The sequence below is a fragment of the Ananas comosus genome, linkage group 1 (assembly GCF_001540865.1).
Source record: "Ananas comosus cultivar F153 linkage group 1, ASM154086v1, whole genome shotgun sequence".
NCBI lineage: Eukaryota > Viridiplantae > Streptophyta > Magnoliopsida > Poales > Bromeliaceae > Ananas > Ananas comosus.
The window spans coordinates 22074177-22094254 of NC_033621.1; the positions used below are offsets into that span (position 1 = coordinate 22074177).

Below are 20078 nucleotides of genomic sequence, written 5' to 3' on the forward strand. Positions count from 1 at the left end.
ATCCCCCCCCCCTCTCTCTCTCTCTCTCTCTCTCTCTAACACAAAAATCAAAAAAGAAAACAATTTATATTTTGTCACTATCACTACATGTGATCAGTGCCCATTTGATATTAATGTGAATTTGGGGTTAGATGGGAGAATGGCAGATGGACCTACGGGTCATTAATTCTTTGCACCCCGTTTGGTTCAGGATTAAAGGGGATAAGGAGATTTTTTAGTGCAATAATTTTTTTCTAAAATTTTATTCTAAAAAATATATCTGTTAAATTTTTATTTTTAAATATGGTCCTATAAAAGCGGTGAATGGTTCACCGCTTTTAACCGTTTTCTTTTTTCTTTTTTTTTTTACTTCTTTCTATATTTCTACGATGATAAAAGCGGTGAATGATTCACCATTTTTATTCTTTTTCTACTCCCAAAAAGGAGTAATGAATGTAGTGAATCATTCACCGCATTTAAAGGTCTATTTTTATAATTATTTTTTAAAAAAACTTATTTTTATAATTATAAAAATTGATAGGATTATTTTTTAAAAAAATTCGGAATAAGAGGTTATCCCCTTTTAACCCCAAACAAGAATTTTGAGTGGTAGGGTTAGCTAACCCCACCCCAAATAGGCTATCCTAGAATAAGCCCAGGAATGGGGGTGGGAATGTGGGATTAAGTTAATCCCACCCCTATTTTATTTTTAAATATAAATATAAATTATTATTTTTAAATTTTAAATTTTAAATTGATATTTTTTAAAAAAAAATTTGAAATTTGAAATTTAAAATTATTATTTTTAATTATTTAAATTTTAAATTTGATATTTTATATTTGTAACTTTAAGTTTTTAAATTTGAGATTTAAAAATATATTTTTAAATTTTAAATTTTTCATTTTAAATTTTAAATTATTATTTTTAATTATTTAAATTTTAAATTTAGATTCAAATATAATAATTAGGGCAATATTATTATTTTTTATTTATAACTATTCACTATCCTTCTTATTTCACTTACTTCAATCAAACACTATTTTGCTTATATCTCGACTAAACCCAATTCTCAACCAAACACAAAGTTACTCTAACCCCAGCTTAACCCTGAACTTAACCATATTCGTAAAATAATTAGTTCTTATTTAACCCCGAACCAAATGAAGCCATGTCATTGAAGTTTTCTAGCTAGCTTTAAAAAACAAAATCAGAGCCCCCTCCCCCCTTCCTTTTCATTAGCTTTAAAGAGAAAAATTAGCTTTAGCAATTACTTATGTGAAACAATCGTTGTACTCTAAAAGCTTAAGCTGTTAGAGAACGGTATTTATATAATTTTATATTTAACCGTTGTACTCTAAAAGCTTAAACTGTTAGAGAACGGTATTTACATAATTTTATATTTAACATTCCTCCTCACGACTGGAACTCGAGACTTTTTGTAAGGCCCATGACGTAGATTGGAATTAAAGAAAGAAAATTAATTATGCTAGAGACCTAGCATGACTTGAACTCAGGATCTTCCGCTCTGATACTATGTGAAATCTAAAAATTTAAGCTGTTGAAAAACGGTACTTATATAATTTTATATTTAACACTGATCACATGCACCGATTTCACCCACAAACTTGATTCTGAATCCTTCTCATCCATACCTGATAACTTTATTAGTAGCAGAATAAGTGATCACGTGATATTAATTGCTTTGTTTGTTTCTAAAACAGTTCGTGTTGAGTAATGCTGCATTGGCAAATACATTACAGTGTTACCCAAACGATCAATCTGATTAAAAAAATAAATAAATTATTTCAATTACGTGCAATCATGCTACACGTATCGATAAGAAAGATAACAAAATAGATTGTAAAATACTCGGCAAAAAACTGTTAAGGCTGCGTTTGGTTCAGATATAAATAAGAACTGCTTGTTCCAGGGATAGGTACAAGTTCAGGTATAAGCAGGAACTAGACCAATTTTGCGTTTGGATAAAAATTGAGTTGTTTCTAGGAATAAGGTAAATAGCGTTTCGATGGTGAAATTTGAACAAGCGGAATAAAAGTTATAATTTGAAATTAAAATTATATTATCTAATTAATTAACATCAAAATATTACTTAAAAATAAATAATAAATAAATTATTAATAAATAATTATAAATAATAATAATAATTAATTATTAATTATTAATTATTAATTATTATCATTAATTAATTATTATTAATTATTTATAATTATTTATAAGTAATAAATTAATTAATTATTAATAAATTATTAATAATTATTACTTAATTAATTAATTATTAATAACTATTAATAATTATTTATAAGTAATAAATTAATTAAAAATAATTATCTAATTATTAATAATTAATTATAAATCATTATTAATAAATAATAATAATTATTTAATTATTAATTATTAATAATAAATTACTAATAATATCGATTATCTAATTAATAAGAATAATTATTTTATTTTATTATTAATTAATAATTAAATAATAATATTAATAATTAATTATAAGTAATAAATTAATTAATAATAATTATCTAATTATTAATAATTAATTATAAATAATAAATTAATAATAATATCGATTATCTATTTCTTAAGAATAATAATTATTAATAATAATTATTTAATTAATAATTATTAATAAATAATAATTATTAAATTAATAATTATTATTATCTAATTATAAATAATTAATTATATATAATTATTTGTTTATTTATTTTATTATTTAAGCAATAGATAATAATTCAAATATATTAATTAGATTAATTAATAATTTACTATCATTAAAATTTAAATTTAGATTTAATTAACCTTGTTCTCATTCGAGAACAAGCTTGTTTCAGGAAAAAGATGGAACAACAGTTTCAGCCAGTTCCAGTCTTATACCAGCTAGTTCCAGAAACCCGGAAACTACTGTTCTTGTGTACCAAACGCTACGTTTGGGAACAAAAGGGGGAACAAGAGCTTATTCTCCCCCTTGTTCCCGAACCAAACGCTATCTTAGGATTTGGCTAGATTTGTAGATGAATTCTAGTTGGATAAAAAAATTAATATTTAAATTTAGTGGAGATTATTAAGATTTAAATGTTAATTAGAGTATAAGTATAATTAGATTAGGATAAATATTTGAATCTATTGGAGATAAATCAATTAAAATTTTAAATATTTATTAGAGTAAGAATTGTAAATATATTAGGATTTTTGTATATTTTGGATGGAGCTTTTTGTATAGGGCCATGATGCGCAAATTGTAATGTGCCTAAGTGGTGCGCCGATGAGAGATAGCTTTTTATGGTGATGACCGTACCGTGGAAAAGTCTAGGCCCAGTTGTATACACCTAGTGCACAAGCACATATGAGAGAGAAAAAGAGAAAGTTGTTTTCTTGTGGGTTTATAAAAGACGAGAGAATAATAGCAGAGATTCAAAAAAGAGAACTCGAGTTATAGTAACTACCCTATGCAGAAGGAATATTCTTTTCTTATTTAATGAATCTTATTTTATCCGCATATTTTCTGTTTGGTTGTCTTTCTCTCTTTCAGCTGCTGCTAAGAAAACGAGTTTATAGTAAAAATCCAATTCGACGCTTTCGTTGCAAAATCCGAACCGAATCAACAGCAGTCGGTATCGGAACGGATTGCGAATTCTCAAAATTCAATACCAGGGCGAGTACCAGATTCCCAACAAAAATGCTCCAAAAATAATTTTAACACCTAAAACAGTTTACAAACCGTATAATAAAATAGTTAAATTTCATTCTGATCATCATGAGCCATACCTATCGCTCCCTGATTCATGCCTTCTTACCAATGAAATCTGGCATTGAATGCATGTCCGCAAATTATTACAGAATTTGTTCATAAGTACAGCATTATTTGTTAGTGTTCTACTTTATTCGGATACTCGCTTTGGGGGGGAATAGGGAACTTACTAAAATTGTGACTATTGAAGAGGCCTTGTGGAAAAGTGGGTTACTTACTAAAATTGATCCGAAAACAAATAATCCTTGTCAAAATCGATCCGATAACAAATAGGTCAAAAAACTGACTGTTTGGTTGATATTATTGATACGGATTCGAGTATTGGGTGATATTGCTAAAAAGATCCACTTTATTTCTTCTAAATGATACGAAAGGAGTTCCTAAGTTCAAATGCCATCAGACTCCTATTGTTGTTTATTTTTCTCTCATTTAATTTAGTCTACCGTTTGAGTCTATTAGAAAAACTGAGACGTCAGGAGACATTGTCGAATATAAATGTATAGAGAACATCATTTCAGATAGTTTGAGCTATTAGAAAAAAATGATTGTTTCGCATAATTTAACACATAACATCACAGCTTAAAAATGTTTGGTGCCGTTTTGTTTCAAAATGAATTACAGTAGGTGCTGTTATGCCAGCTGATTCGGACGCGGGGAATGTTCGGAGCCTTTGGACACAGATCTCCGAGAATCCAGATGCTGAAGTTAGATCGAAATGTTTAACCCATTTGGCGGCAATCTGGTGGGTCGTCTGGACGGAGAGAAATGGTATTTGTTTCCGCGATGTGACTCATAACGCTTTCTGGGCTTCCGAACGCGTCTCTTCTTTGATCAGAGCTTGGAACGAAGCACTCTGAACCGTCCCGGGTTTTTTCATCCGCTGCTCTAAGCACATTTGTAGTCCCGTTTTGTTGGTTTTTCTATGTTTTATTTGTGTTCCTTTTTTGTTTTCTTTCTGTTTTTCCTCTGTCGCCGGTTCGATCTGGAGGCCCTAGCTGTTTCCATCATATATGCTAAATTCATTTTGCTTAATGAATGAAGCAGGTAGCTTGCTACCTTTTTCTCAAAAAAAAACATCACAGCTTAAAAAGGATTAGTTTGATATTATCGGATCACAGGACCAGCTCACAGCTAGCGTTGTGAGCTAGGTCACAAAATAATTTCACGTCCATCGAATGTCTATAAAAAATTGAGAAATTATGGCTTGTAGTTACGAGTGTAATGTGGGTCATGTCGGACTTGCACGGTCAGAATTGTTTGGTCCGATTTGGACCACAAGGTGGCCTCAGCTCGGCTTGGATTCGTATCCATATCGTACGGGGTCAGACCACCTTTATTTGCATTGTAGCCCAGCACATCCCGCGATTCAGACGAGACCGAGCAGTGCTGGGTCACGAGGTGGCTCACTAAACTATATACTTTTATTTTTATATTTTTACTTTAATTTTTAAAGTTTTTACTATTGATTTTATAAGATTCAAAGTTTTCCAACATGTAGTAGTGGTGTAGCTAGGAGTGTAATGTGTGCCGTGTTGGGTCAGTATTGCCCACATTAGCCGGCCTGAACCAGGCTAGGGGCCGGCCAGGTTCTAAATCTAGGCCGTGTCATGCCGTGCCGTGCTGGAGCTACCAAGCCTCCAGCCCAACATGATCCTTAGTCCTAAAAAGCACGGGCCATGCCGGGCCGGTCTCTTAAAGTTTTTATTTTTTTAAAAATGTGTAAACTATTTAAATAGCCTTTTTGCATAAAAAATTCACTTATTTTGAGCTTTTGCAAAACCGGGTCACCTTTTTAGTTTTTGCAGATTCGGTCCGCTTTTTCAGCAAACTGACCAAAATACCCTTATTACTTTTTCTCTTTCCTCTTTCTCTCTCCTCTTCGTTTCTGTTGTTTTTTTTTTTTTTCTCGCCGAAAAAAAAAGGGGGACCGTCACCTTCTTCTTCACCGTCGTCTCCCTTCTCACCATCCTCTTCACCGTCGCCCCCCTCCTCACACTCCTCTCCACCGCCCGCGACTCCCTCCTCCTCTCCTCCGCCGCCGCGGACCCCCAGCCCGATCCCGTCGCCGCGGCGGCAGCGGCCGCGGCGAACGGGGTCGGGCTGGATGCGGAGAAGAAGACAACGGCGAAGAAGAAGAAGGGGAGGCCAAGCGACAGGGCGCAGGAGGGGGAGGCGGAAGCGCAACCGGCGCCGGCCCCAACGCCGCGCATGTTCTTTTCCATTGGCCGCTGCCTCCTCCCCCCCCGCCGCGCAGGAAGCGACGACCAGCGCTTGCTTCTCACGACGACGTCGAGACGCCGCGTCGCCGCGTACCCCTCAGCCCGTCCGTCGCCGCAGCGGTGACCGGCGCCGCGCCGACCGGATCGAACCTATTTTTTTTTTAAAAAGGAAAAAAAATGAATTTTAACAGAAATTTATACTGCTTCTTCTTGTTGCCCACTGTTTCTCCTCTTGTTGCACTGTTTCTCCTCTTAAATAGGAGAAACAGTGCAAAAGAGAGAAACAGTGCAACAAGGAGAAGAAGCAGCTACTAAATATCTCTTTAATGAGTGCCAGTTTAAGATAAATGGGGTCCAGTTTTTTTTCTTGTTGCACCATTTTTTCTCGTGCTTACACTATTTTTATTTTAATACACATCTCTAACAGATATTTATATGCTTCTCCTCTTGTTGCACTGTTTCTCCTCTTGCTTGCACTGTTTCTCCCTTTAAAGAGGAGAAACAGTGCAACAAGCAGGAGAACAGTGCAACAAGAGACAGACATCAGTATAAATATCTCTTAATGAGTTACGTTTAGATAAATGGGTGCAGTTTTTGTCTTGTTGCACCATTTTTTCTCTTGTTACCCTATTTTTTATTTTAACTACACATCTCTAACAGATTATTTATACTGCTTCCTCTTGTGCACTGTTCTCCTCTTGTTGCACTGTTTCTCCTCTTTAAAGAGGAGAAACAGTGCAACAAGAGGAGAAACAGGCACAAGAGGAGAGCAGTTATAAATATTCTTAAATGGGTGCAGTTTAAGATAAATGGGTGCAGTTTTTTTCTTGTTGATAATTTTTTCTTGGCTTACATTATTTTTTATTTAAACTATACATTTTTTAACAGATATTTATACTGCTTCTCTCTGTTGCACTGTTTCTTCTCTTGTTGCAGCTGTTTCTCCTCTTTAAAGAGGAGAACACGTGCCACAAGAAGAAGAAACAGTGCAACAAGAGGAGGAGAGCGAGCTATAAATATCTCTTAAATGGGGTGCAATTTGTAAGATAAAAAATAGTGTAAACAAAAAAGAGTGAAAATGATGCAATAAGAGGAGGAAAACGGCTGCAACAGAGGAGAAACAGTGCAACTTTCGATTTAAAGAGTGCTATTTTCTTAGTGGGTGCAGTTTATTATCTTGAAGAGCAAATAAGAAGAGAGAATTAGTGAAATTATCTTTCAAAGAGTGTAATTTTTATTTAAAAAGTGTAATTTTTATTTTAAAGCTGCAGTTTACATCTTAAGTAGTGCAACTTGTAATTTTTTTGTAGTTAACGATACAATTTCATCTTCATCCCTTTTTTTATATAATTTTTTATCATTATTTTTTTCCTGTTTTTTTTTTGTCACCCTCTCTGTCAATAGCCACGGTGTTGGTGACGACGCCGCTAAAGACCCCCCACTCCGAGGCTGCAGCGCCGCAGTGATCTCCACGGTGTCGGCGTCGGTGTAGGCGAAGATGCATCGTCGTCGGAGACAGCAGAGAAGGAGGGAGAAGGAGAGACGGGAAGGGCAGGGAAGAGCGAGAGAGGCGCCGTTGTCGGAAACTGTGGAGGAGAGTCAGAGAAGAAAAGAAAAGAAAAATGCAAAAAAAAAAAAAAGTCACAGCCCGGCCTTAAGGGGATCGGAGGCGAGGAAGGTGGGGGCGCCGACGGCGACGCCGCTCTCTAGGAAGAGAAAGAAAAAAAAAGAACGAGAGAAAAAAAAGAAAAGAAAAAAGTATAAGGGCACCTCCGCTCCGTCTTCGCCGCTCTCTGGGAAAAAAAAGAAAAAAGAACGAGAGAAAAAAAGAGGAGAGAGAAAGAGGAAAGAGAAAAATGTATAAGGATATTTTGGTCAGTTTGCTGAAAAAGCGGACCGAATCTGCAAAAGCCAAAAAGATGGCCCGATTTTATAAAAGTCCAAAATAAGTGAATTTTTTATGCAAATTGGCCTATTTAAATTGATAATTTGATTATAAATTTTAAATTTATAAAAATAATTATAAACTAACAAATATTTATTTTTTTAAAAAAAATATAAAAATCTAATTCAATAATGAGAAATACTTTGGGCATTCCATTTTTGGGGTGCCTCACAATGTTTTTTTTTTTTTTTTTTTTTGTGAGATTGGTAGCACGCTGCCCGCTTCGTTTATTTCATTTAGAAATAAACTTAATCAACTAGAATTCGAACTTGAGTCTCGGATACCAACCACCAAGCCCTTTGCCACTTACTCTAGGAACGGTCGGTGGGTGCCTCACAATGTTATTTTGGGGAACAGGATGACCCTCTTAAATAATCTAATTATGGCCTACATTTACCACCTTCGTAAATAAAAACCATATTGAATATAATTTATATCATATCTTTTTCTTTACAGGTAATTAGATAGATTTATTTATCTCTTATTTAAAATTATAATTTCTAATCATTACGGTTAGAGCTGAAACCAATTTAGACATATTTTCAGTTGCCATGACTTATTATATAGTTTCAATCACAGTATTTAAATTTAATTACACCAAGTAATTTTATACTTGTAAATAAATTTTATAATACTTTACAAACAAATATAGAACGCGAAATGATTTATAATTTCAAAGGTTGAAAATTCAATCATTGAGTTGTATAGCTTATAAAAGAGCTTTTTTTTTTGTATTTATCCCCCTAAAAAAAATCTATAAATATCTTCACAAAATTTATATTTATAAGATTAATCATATTCCCGTCACGTAAACGTCACGCGAGCGTGGATGGCAGCGTATGTTAAGTTGAATACGGTGTATTCACTATATTTGAACACGATGAATGATTTATCGTTCATTTATTTTTTTATTATGGTATTACATAATAATTGAACTTTATAATTTAGAGAGGATACGGTGAATCATTCATCGTATTTAAACATGATGAATGTGTGGCAGAGATAAGGTCACACATTGTTCACCGTGGTGCTCGTATGGTACTTGCTCGGTGAAGATAGAGTTAATCATATAAATATATAAATTTTGCAGAATTATTTGTGATTTTTTGTTTTTTTGAGGAGACTAAACAAAAAAAAAACGGCTAAATTACAGAAAACCCTCTTGTAATAATCTGCTTTTTCACTTTCCCCCCTAACGTCTAAAAACCTACACTTTGCCCCCTTGTAAAATAAAAAATGTACACTTCACTCCCTACCGTTAGGGTTCCGTTATAAATTTTTTTTTTATGCTGAAAATCCCCCTCGCCATCTTTCCTGTTGCTTTGCCTCTCGCCGCCTAGCTGCCTCGCCGTCCTCCATTGCCTCGCCCTCGCCCACATCCCCTTCGCCGTGGCCCGCCGCCTCGCCTTCGCCTTCATTGCCCTTGCCTACCTCTCCATCAACACCCACCTCGATTTCCTCCCTACTGTCGCCGAAATCGAGGGGCGGCGAGGATGCAGGAGGAGAAGGGGAGCAGGTGGAGAATGAAATGGAGAGAAATCGCGGCAGATCGAGGTGGAAATCGCGGCTGATCGAAGGGGCGGATAAGGAAGATGAGGAAGAAGACGAAAATGACGAGGGGCAAAATGGTCATTTTACAGACTGTAACCCCCTTGAATATTTTTCATCTTATAAGGTGGCAAAGTGTAGGTTTTTAAATGTCAAGGGAAAAAAGTGAAAAAGCGGATTATTACAGGGGGTTTTCTGTAATTTAGCCAAAAAAAACCCTTATAAAATGTTGTAAAATTTATTAATATTTAATATTTGTTCTTCGGTGCCACGAAAATGCGTAATAAGCGAGAAACTCTTCTTCACCCACATTTTCACTTGCAAATGTGCGGCGGTAAGCTCACCGGACGTGACCGTAAATGGTTGGATAAAACTTCGTGTTCAAATGAATGGGGCGATATTTTCTCACGATGTTTAATTACTTTAATGCCCCTCTCCTCTCCACCAACCCACGAGCGCACAGATCCCAAGAAAATCTCCCGATTCGTCCACGTCATCACGTTTCGGATTACGTGGCTCTGAGGCGGCCACGTGGGCTGCGCTTTTCCCGCTCTATCCAATTGGCTGTTCTTCGGTGTAACGCTTGTAAATATCTTGTGTGAGGATGACATGTGGGGCCCATGTCTCAGCGTCACTACCCTGATACATATTTCCGTTACACCGAAAACTATCCGTTACACCGAAAATGTTCGAAGTTTTACAACTTGGTCCCTAAACAAATAAGAGTTTTTCAGATAGCCACCCTCGGCTAGTTTTTTTTTTTTTTTTAACCGAAAATTTAACACTATTTTCACAATAAATCTTCTGACTTAAACACAGAATAAACTTTTATTTTTCGAATAAAATTAAAAAAAATTACATCACTTGAGATGAACCTTTCAATCCTCGGGAGCATATCGTCAAAATTAAAAAACTAGGGACTAAAGTGAAATTCGACAAAGGTTAGGGAGTAAAGTTGCAAGTAGTCTAAATATCTTTGAATTTCGAATTTAAATATGAATTTCTCCCGTGGTGCCATTTAATGGCGGCGTCGTCTCCCTCTCCCTCTCGCCCTATAAAACGCGAAGGAAATGGGAGGAGAGGAGGAGGGAGAAGAGATACAACGCTTCGCCCTAATTCGCGCTTAGGGTTTCTCTCCGCGGATCGGAGCACAAGAGGGGAGCGAAGCTTCGTGAGCTGCTTTGTTTCCGATTTGTTTCTTGTTTAATTTGCTCTTTTGATCGATTTCGTATCCATTTTCGCGTTCCATTGTTGTTTTATTCGTTTCTATGTTTGATCTTGATGAGTACAACTTTTTGTAAATCCCTGTCAAATGATTTGAAACATATAATAATTCTTATGGCGGTAAAAAAAAAAATAGTGGCGTTAATGCTTCATTTTTTTTACTTTATTTGATATTTTTTGCTTAAATGTGATGTGGATTTTGTCATGAACAATGCGGTTAGTAATAGCACTAAATATATAGAAGGAGAACGAGATTGAGTTTGATTTGTTACAAAACGAAGAATAGCAACTGATTTATGTGGTTGGGGTGTTAAGCTTTTATCCATAAGCATAGATGGAGCGAACCTTTTTTATGAATATTAACCTATATTAAAAATATCTTTTTTTGATAGCTTCAAGTTAAAAAAATAATAATATTCAGCAAACTCTATGTAAATATCTATTTTTTTTACTTTTTTTTCCCACATTTTTAAAATCTTAAAATTTCAAGTTGATACACTTACTTCGTTCCATACTATTCCTGTATTCCATCTATTATATATAATTTATATTGAAAATTTAAAAATGTTTCAAAATAAGTATAAGGATAATTTGATCATTTTCCTCTCTCTTTTAATGTCATAATTCTCTAAAAATATTTTTAAAATTTTGAAAGAGCAAAATGTAGGTTTTTGAAAGTAAAAAAAAATAAAAAAGGGATATTTAAAGTTTTTTTTTTGCATTTTAGCTTTTAAAAAAATTCCCTTTTCGCATTTTTTTAGTATAATATCATAGTTGGAGGCTCTGAGTTTGAATTCTACGAGACTCCGCTGGTCTCATATAATTTCCTCCCGTTTAATTCTAGTCTACTTTTTGGGCTAATTAAGAAGTGATGAGCACTAACGTGAGTGGAAGTGTTAAATATAAAATATTAACGGCACATTGTAGTCCAACCATATTAAGTTTTAGAGAATAACGGTCGTTTTATATAATTTTCAGAACATCAAAATTGAGATTGATCATATGTCTAAATGTGGGAGATGTTGAGTAGGGAACTAAAATGGATGAATGCATAAATGCAGAATAATAAAGGTAGATACTGATTTGTAGATGAGTTTGAACAAGCATGTCCATAAATACCTATAAGAGAGAGGGTGCAAAACTGCGACAATGGATAATACAATTTAAAGATTCATAACACTTTGTAAGAGGATCTGGCGCCATAGGTTAGAGCTAGAATATCTGATAGGTCGCAGAATCGGTTTTTACCTCTTACTTGAGTTTGGTCACTAGTGACTAATTTTATGCTTCATACAATACATATTGGTTTACAGTTATATGTTCTTATTGTTTCTCATATTCTTTATTTCCATACTAGAATTTTTGATTTACCAGCATAACAGTGTAAGTTTGAAAATTTTGTTGCTAACTACGAATCCTGCAGGTTGTCATGTTCCCCGGCTCGATAAAACGACCTGTAGACAGAGATGCAGATACACAGTTTTCTCGCTCGTCAGAAAAATTGGCAGCCTCTACCAGTAAGAGGCACTTGAATCCTGCAAAAGATCTGAATTTGGGTCAGAATCCTTTCCAATTTGAGGATACAAATAATTCAAATCCAGTTTCATCATTGGAAACCCCAGTAAATCCAGAACTGAGCAGCAGGTGGGTCAAGCGCCTCAAAAGTAATTATTCGAATTCTGTCGCGCTTAATTCGGAGGGAGTAAAAGTCGAAAATGGCCCACAGAGTGTAGAAATACATAACTTGTTTAGCAGAGCTCTTAAGAACAAAGGACCCAAGCCTATTTTGATGAATTCTTTTGAAGAAGAGGCGGTGTTTGTTAAGGAAAAGCAGTCGCCAAAAGCCGGCCAGGGATCTCTGGGAGTTCCATTGAAGGATATGAAATGTTGGATTAAGAGATGGTCGCGGAATAATTCTCAGATAATTCCGGATAAGGAAAGAATGGAAACAGCAACAATGAGTGACGGAGAAGAAACGAAGGCGGTTTCTGAAAAATGCGAAGCGAGGAAGTCTCCAAGTGCTGCAGCGATGGCGATGACAGGGAATAATGCAGAGAAAGTCCACTCCTGCTGAGTTCGAGAGAAGGTGCACTTCTGTTGTCTGGAATGCAGGAGGGTTTTAAAATTTAAAATTTTAAGAATGTCCATGAATCAATTTAGTGGGATGGGAGAAATTTTCTTTTGGTTGCGAACTGCTGTAGCTGCAACATGAAATCAATGGACGGGATGTGGTTGCTCCGTAGTCGAGATTCAATCGATTTGTGAATGAATCGGTATGTATTTGTAGTTCTGATGCATATCTTGTTTGTCGTCTCATTTGCTTTACCATCTTCATTAATGAAGGCATCGAATTTTACAGCCGATACTGTAATTTCGAAATAAACAATCCTTTTCCCTTCTCAATTTTTTTTCTTCTTCCTTTCCAGGCTTAAGTTTGTGTTTTGGACACTTCTTGCTTCTGTAGTTTATGAACTGATTGGAATCTTGATGAATTTGAGTTTGTTACTCAATGGAAATTTGCGAAGTCGAACAAACTACGCGTACTTCAATGATATGAGAACTTATGTTTATCACATCAAAATCCTATGAATTCGAATTAAGTTTCTTTGCGTGAATCTTGTGAGCCTTCTTTACGTTTCCATGCCCCTTCAATATATAATGTTAAGGAGATAATCTTTTCTAAACAAATAAGATATTTGGTGCTACGCCCGATTAAAGTTGAAGAGCAAATTGCATGAGCTCATTTCATAAGCATCTGAGAGTTTGATAATTGCAGAACTCAGGGGAACATCTGCCTTAATCATTTTTCACCAGATTAAAATTGTGCATCAGGTAATGAAGTTAAAATGGTACATACACTTTGAGAATTCCGTAATGTGTAACTTAATCATTTTGTTTGTTTATTTAACATTTGTTTTCAGTTGAATTGAAGGATTATATATTCTTCATAATCTGTTACTCAACAATTAATTCTCTCACTTTTTATTCTGACAATTGGAGCAAGCCACAATTGAATTTCTTGCATAATTTCTGAGTTCCGTGATTCCGTATTTCATTTCTCCTTTTCTTGTTGTGATTCGGATGAAAAGGTTTAGATATCTGACCCTTTTTTGCGCTTTGATTTGCAGATTACCAGGCGTTCGGCGAGGAATTCGACAATCCAAACAAACTTGCGAAAATTGCTGTGCGATATTTGTTGGAACTTTCTTTCCCTGCTTTCTGATGATGTTTTCGAATTCTGAAATGATTTGTTCACAGTGGCAATGTCGGCCAATCTTTGTTAGTCTGTGACATTTTAATATTACTGCACCGAATCAAATAATGTAACACATCATTAATAGTAATTTGTTGCAACCTGATCCTCTCAACTCAACGATGATGAAGCTTTCCTGAGTTGAGCTGAGTGGAGATGATGGATCTTTAGCTCACGATTGATCGACGAGCTCCATTGACGGAAATTGGAGTAAAGTACTTGGAGAAAAAGGAGAGATAGATCTGAGGGAGGAGCTGAGGAGGAAGAAGAAGATGAGGAAGAGGAGAGAGAATAGAAGTATGTAGAAGCAATTGGTAATCCATTCATAACCGTTTCCATGGTCCTGACCCTATTTATAGGAGTCATACAAGGACTAAAACGAAATTAACTACAAAGAACAGTAGTAAATTGAAATGTTGTAACTAATAGGGACCGGTGGGCCTCCACAATCCACTGGGCCAGTAGCTGGATCTGAGATGGATGGCTTGTGGAACCCACGAGCAACCCTCAGCCTGCTTCCATCTTAGTGGACTGTGGTTCCGCAACCCGACCCGTTATTCGAATCTATCAACTGCATAGTACGACCTTCCCTGCTCGGCTTCGTCCTTCGGAAGCTCCGCCATTACAATCGGCTTCGTCCTTCGGAAGCTCCGCCATTACAATCCCTTCCCCTTCAAAGCTATCCTTGTCCTCAAGGATCAAAATCGGAAAATTGCTCCTTTAACGACCAATAATCCTCCCAGGTTGCTCTGTCTTCAGGAAGATGGCTCCACCTCACCAAAACTTGGGTCACTGCTTTATTTCCCCGGCGTATTGAGCGACGATCTAGTATCTCTATCGGCTTAACATGCAGTTGTTCTTCTTCACCAGTTGGAGGCGCATTAGGAGATGTGGGTTGTCCGCTTGGGGGACTTTTCTTTAGCAAAGAAACATGGAAAACAGGGTGAATACGAGAACCTTCCGGGAGCTGTAGCCGGTATGCCACGGGTCCGATTTTCTCCAGGATCTCAAATGGCCCAAAATATCGTGAGGATAGCTTCAAGTTCCTTCTTTCCGCTACTGTATACTGTCGGTAAGGTTGCAATTTTAGGAAGACTGAGTCGCCCACCTTAAATTCCCTGTCCACTCGGCGTCGATCAGCAAATTGCTTCATGCGATTTTGTGCCTTCAGTAGATTTTCTCGTAGCTCTTGAGTAACACTCTCCCTTTCTTTTCCCCATTCCTTCACATTGTGCACAGTCCCCAATCCCAAGTTAGCCACCATATAGTTTGGGGGTTCCTGCCCGTAGAGAGCTTGGTACGACGATGTCCCTAATGAGGAGTGGTAGTTGGTGTTGTACCACCATTCCGCATGGGACAACCACTTACGCCAACTGTGGGGTCGCTGAAAACACATACATCGTAAATATGTTTCCAAACAACGGTTGAGTCTTTCTGTTTGTCCATCAGTTTGGGGATGATATGCAGTACTCATGTATAACTTCGTTCCCAACATCTTGAACAGCTCTTTCCACAAGTCACTGGTGAATATCTTATCCCGATCGGATATAATCTTCTCAGGTAGCCCATGTAACTTGTAAACAGTGTCAAAGAAGGCCTTAGCTACCTCACTAACTATGTAAGGATGCGATAAAGGGATAAAATGTCCATACTTAGTCGGTCGACAACCACAAGAATAGAATTTTTGCCTTCAGATCTTGGCAGTCCTCTATGAAGTCCATGCTGACTTCTCGCCAAATCTGTTGTGGAATTGGTAACGGTTGCAACAACCCGGCGTATGGTTGGTTATCAGATTTATTCTGAATGCATATGGTGCAGTTCTTGACCATCTCCTCCACTTCTTTCTTGAGTCCAGGCCAGTAGAATGTCTGTTTAATCCTCTTGTAAGTCATTTGCTGTCCAGAGTGACCCCCCAAAGCTGAATTATGCATTTGAATAAGCAGCTTCTGTCTTAATTCCCCTCCAGATCCCACATAGAGCCTCCCTTTATAGCGCACTATTCCTTGGACCAGGGAATAATTAGCTAAACTTTCAGGTTGTATTGTTAATTGAGCCACTAACCTTTGGCAGTTCTCATCTCCTTCATAACTGGTAACAATATCTGTGGCCCATTCTGGGACAATTGCAGAAATTGCTTGATTGCTCCCAATCTCCATCCTCCTTCGAGATAAAGCGTCGGCTGCCTTATTTTCTCTCCCTTTCTTATACTGTATTACATAGTCTAATCCCAACAACTTGAGCATCCCTTTTTGCTGTAAAGTAGTAGAAATCCGTTGCTGTAAAAGATGCTTAAGGCTCTCGTGGTCCGTCTTCACAATGAACTGCCTTGGACTTAGGTAATGCCTCCATTTTGTTACTGCTAACAGTACCCCCAGAAGCTCTTTTTCATAAGTGGACAATCCTCGGTTTTTCTGGCTTATAGCTTTGCTGAGATATGCTATTGGCTTTCCCTCTTGCATTAACACTGCACCTATGCCCTCTTCACATGCGTCGACCTCCACCACAAATGTTTTGCTATAGTCGGGCATGGCTAGCACAGGGGCCTCGGTCATCAGTTTTTTTAAAAACTCAAAGGCCTCTTGAGCAGCTGCACTCCATTCAAACCCATTCTTTTTCAATAAGTCCGTCAACGGCTTACTAATAGTCCCATATCCCTTAATAAATTTTCTATAATAGCCAGTTAAACCCAAAAAGCCTCTCAACTCTCTAACTGAAGTTGGCCGTGGCCATTGTTGCATCGCTTCGATTTTACTAGGATCAGTAGCTATCCCTTTTGAAGTAATAATGTATCCAAGGTATTCTATTTGCTGTTGCCCAAAAAAACACTTAGACCTCTTTGCATAAAGTTGATTCTTTCTCAAGATTTGGAGTACAACCTCCAAATGAATGACATGTTCTTCAAGGGACTTGCTGTAAACCAGGATATCATCAAAAAATATGAGTACATACTTGCGGAGCAAAGGAGCAAATACCTCATTCATAGTTGCTTGGAAGGTCGCGGGAGCGTTGGTGAGGCCGAAAGGCATGACTCGAAACTCGTAGTGACCGTCGTGAGTTCGGAATGCCGTTTTCGGAATATCCTCTGGGCACATTCTTATTTGATGATAACCCGACCGTAAGTCAATTTTCGAAAAGAGTGTAGACCCTCCCAACTCATCCAACAAATCCTCAATTATGGGTATCGGATACTTATCCTTGATGGTAAGTCGGTTTAATTGCCGATAATCCACACAAAATCTCCAACTCCCATCCTTCTTTTTAACTAGCAACACTGGAGATGCATATGGACTGTTGCTCGGTTGGATTGCCTTCGAGGTGAGCATTTCCTTGATCAATTTCTCTATTTCATTTTTCTGCTCGTAACTATATCTATATGGTCTGATATTTACAGGTTGTGCTCCCACTTGCAAAGGTATCCGATGATCCTGTGGTCTAACAGGTGGCAGTCCTTGTGGCTCTTGGAATACATCCTCAAACTGCTGTAGGACTTCTTGAATTTCAACAGGGATGTTGATCTGTTCATCTCTCTTGCTGGATAGTTGAGCCACTGCACAACAATTTCCTTCTAAGTATTCTTGTTGCCATTGCTTGGCAGTAATACTCCGGAGTTTCGCCTTTTCTGCCATTCCCTTAAGCTCCACCTTCTTTCCATCTTTCATAATAGACACTGTGTTTTGCTCATAATCGAAAGTGACTGGTCCATGAACCTTCAACCAGTCAATGCCCAATAACATGCTCGAGCCTTCTAATCTAATCACTCTCAGGTCGGCAGTATACACTTCTCCATGCATTTTCCATATGAATCCCAAACATTTAAGTTTACTCAAAACCTTTTGCCCATTTGCTACGGTTACTAACAGGGGGGAAGTGGTGGTTATAGTGGCCTTGATTTCCTTCGCAGTATTGATATCAATGAAGCTATGGGTGCTTCCCGTGTCCACTAATATAACCAAATCCTTCCCTTTTGCTTCCCCTTGGATTTTTATGGTTTCCTCCAGATTTTCTGCACTTAAGGCATGCACAGACATTCCAAGTTCCTCCTTCTCTTCTACATCCTGTTCATCCATCTCAGTTACTTCTTTCAAACACTCTTCATCATAGACTTCTGCTACTTCTCCAATCGCATTCATCGTATTCACTGTTTGTTGCTTACATTGATGCCCAAATGAGTACTTGTCGCCACACTTAAAGCATAGCCCTGCAGCCTTCCTTTGTTCCCACAATTGCCTATTTGACTGTGACCTTTCAGCAGCTGACTTGCTGGCATAGTTCTTGGTGGTGTCCACTACTTTAGTGGTTGTTGCCGAACTGTTGCCCTTACTGTTGTCAGAAAGTGTTGCAACTCCTTGAGTTCTAAGCCACACCTTGTTCTTCCTCATCATTGCTGCTATGTTTTGTTCCTGCAACCGAGCTAACTCGAATGCTTGGTTAAGAGATTTGGGGTACATCATCTTTACTGCTGACTTTAATTCCTCCTTCAATCCACTCAAGAAACTCGATAAGAAATAATCTGGGGAGAACTGTGAAGAAGTCTGCAATAATCTTGATCGAAGGTATTCGAATTGCTCCTGATAATCTTCCACAGTGCCTTGTTGGGTTAACTTGTTAAATTCCTCAACAACATCTCGGAGACCATTGGAATCGAATCGCTTACAAACATCCTGTGCAAATATTTCCCAGCTCACCACCCCTTTCTCAGCTATATAACCATGGAACCAAGTATCTACTTTAGGTTCCATATGCATGGTGGCTACTTCCAGTTTCTGATGCTCCTTAATCCCATAAATCTCAAAATACTTCTCACATCTCCTAACCCAATTCTGGGGATTGTCACCATTAAAATGTGGAAATTCTAATCGAGGTAAAGGTAAGTGATGACTAGCTCTAGCAGGCCACTGACATGAATTACTATCTTCCTTAATTGAAGTCATTGGAGTTGGTAAAATACCTCGCTCTTGTGTGATCGATCCTGCTGTGTCTTTAGATGGTGATAGTTGCTGTTGATTCATAATGAACTCCATGAACTGCTCCAATTTCTTGGTGGTATTCGCTGAATCCTTGCGCAATGCTTCATAATGGCTTTGTTCCTCCATTCTCATAGCTTCAATTTTGAGATGAAGTTCATCAATTCTCTTGTTACTCCCAGTGGCTAATTCTTGCAAGTGTTGCTCCAAGGATTGTACATGCTCATCGAGCACTCTGAATCTGGTTCCCTCAGCCATTGCCGCAGCAGTTTTGGTAACAAATTTGAATCGGTTGCGCCTACTCGACCCAATGGCGACTCTCTCTCAGATCTGATGCGCTCTACAATTCTAGGGTATGCTTTTCTACTTCATAGATCCTTGGGACAGTAGCTAACCTTTGTAATCTAATCCCACTTTTGCAAGCGGAATCCGATTGCAGGCTATATGTTCCTGTATTGGTTCTACAGATCTCTGATCTGGATCCAATGGTGGAACTACTACTATCCTTACCCTAGGATCGGAGCTGCTCTGATACCAAGTTGTTGCAACCTGATCCTCTCAACTCAACGATGATGAAGCTTTCCTGAGTTGAGCTGAGTGGAGATGATGGATCTTTAGCTCACGATTGATCGACGAGCTCCATTGACGGAAATTGGAGTAAAGTACTTGGAGAAAAAGGAGAGATAGATCTGAGGGAGGAGCTGAGGAGGAAGAAGAAGATGAGGAAGAGGAGAGAGAATAGAAGTATGTAGAAGCAATTGGTAATCCATTCATAACCGTTTCCATGGTCCTGACCCTATTTATAGGAGTCATACAAGGACTAAAACGAAATTAACTACAAAGAACAGTAGTAAATTGAAATGTTGTAACTAATAGGGACCGGTGGGCCTCCACAATCCACTGGGCCAGTAGCTGGATCTGAGATGGATGGCTTGTGGAACCCACGAGCAACCCTCAGCCTGCTTCCATCTTAGTGGACTGTGGTTCCGCAACCCGACCCGTTATTCGAATCTATCAACTGCATAGTACGACCTTCCCTGCTCGGCTTCGTCCTTCGGAAGCTCCGCCATTACATAATTTGAATAACAGATGCCAGACTAGTCATGTTGAGATAATCAGTGATGCTACGTAATGCGAACAAACGGGCCTTAGGTGGTATCCATTAGTATA

At 37.5% G+C, this 20078-nt stretch overlaps 2 protein-coding genes across 3 annotated transcripts; one reads left to right on the top strand and one right to left on the bottom strand.

The window, feature by feature from the left end:
* LOC109721318 lies at positions 10469 to 13094 on the top strand. The gene is made up of 2 exons (XM_020248873.1): positions 10469 to 10638; positions 12115 to 13094. The coding sequence occupies exons 1-2, from the start codon at positions 10489 to 10491 to the stop codon at positions 12763 to 12765; spliced, it is 801 nt and encodes a 266-aa protein (XP_020104462.1). The 5' UTR covers positions 10469 to 10488; the 3' UTR covers positions 12766 to 13094.
* LOC109721311 lies at positions 14018 to 19969 on the bottom strand. Of its 2 annotated transcripts, XR_002219189.1 has the most exons (3): positions 16765 to 19969; positions 14584 to 14966; positions 14018 to 14549 (listed from the first exon to the last, which is right to left on the bottom strand). XR_002219189.1 is itself a non-coding variant. In XM_020248859.1 (2 exons), exons 1-2 carry the CDS (start codon positions 19164 to 19166, stop codon positions 14636 to 14638), a joined length of 2733 nt encoding a protein of 910 aa, XP_020104448.1. In that variant the 5' UTR covers positions 19167 to 19969; the 3' UTR covers positions 14018 to 14635. The 2 variants fall into 2 exon arrangements, 1 of the variants encoding a protein (XP_020104448.1); XM_020248859.1 differs by having other exon boundaries at positions 14018 to 14966.

Excerpts from the sequence above, each read along its gene's own strand:
- LOC109721318 (XM_020248873.1), top strand. The coding sequence starts at position 10,489 with ATGGCGGCGTCGTCTCCCTCTCCCTCTCGCCCTATAAAACGCGAAGGA. Across the intron at positions 10,639-12,114 it reads CAAGAGGGGAGCGAAGCTTC|GTTGTCATGTTCCCCGGCTC; the intron begins GTGAGCTGCTTT and ends CGAATCCTGCAG.
- LOC109721311 (XM_020248859.1), bottom strand. The coding sequence starts at position 19,166 with ATGGCTGAGGGAACCAGATTCAGAGTGCTCGATGAGCATGTACAATCC. Across the intron at positions 14,967-16,764 it reads GCAAAGAGGTCTAAGTGTTT|TTTTGGGCCATTTGAGATCC; the intron begins TTTTGGGCAACA and ends ATCCTCACGATA.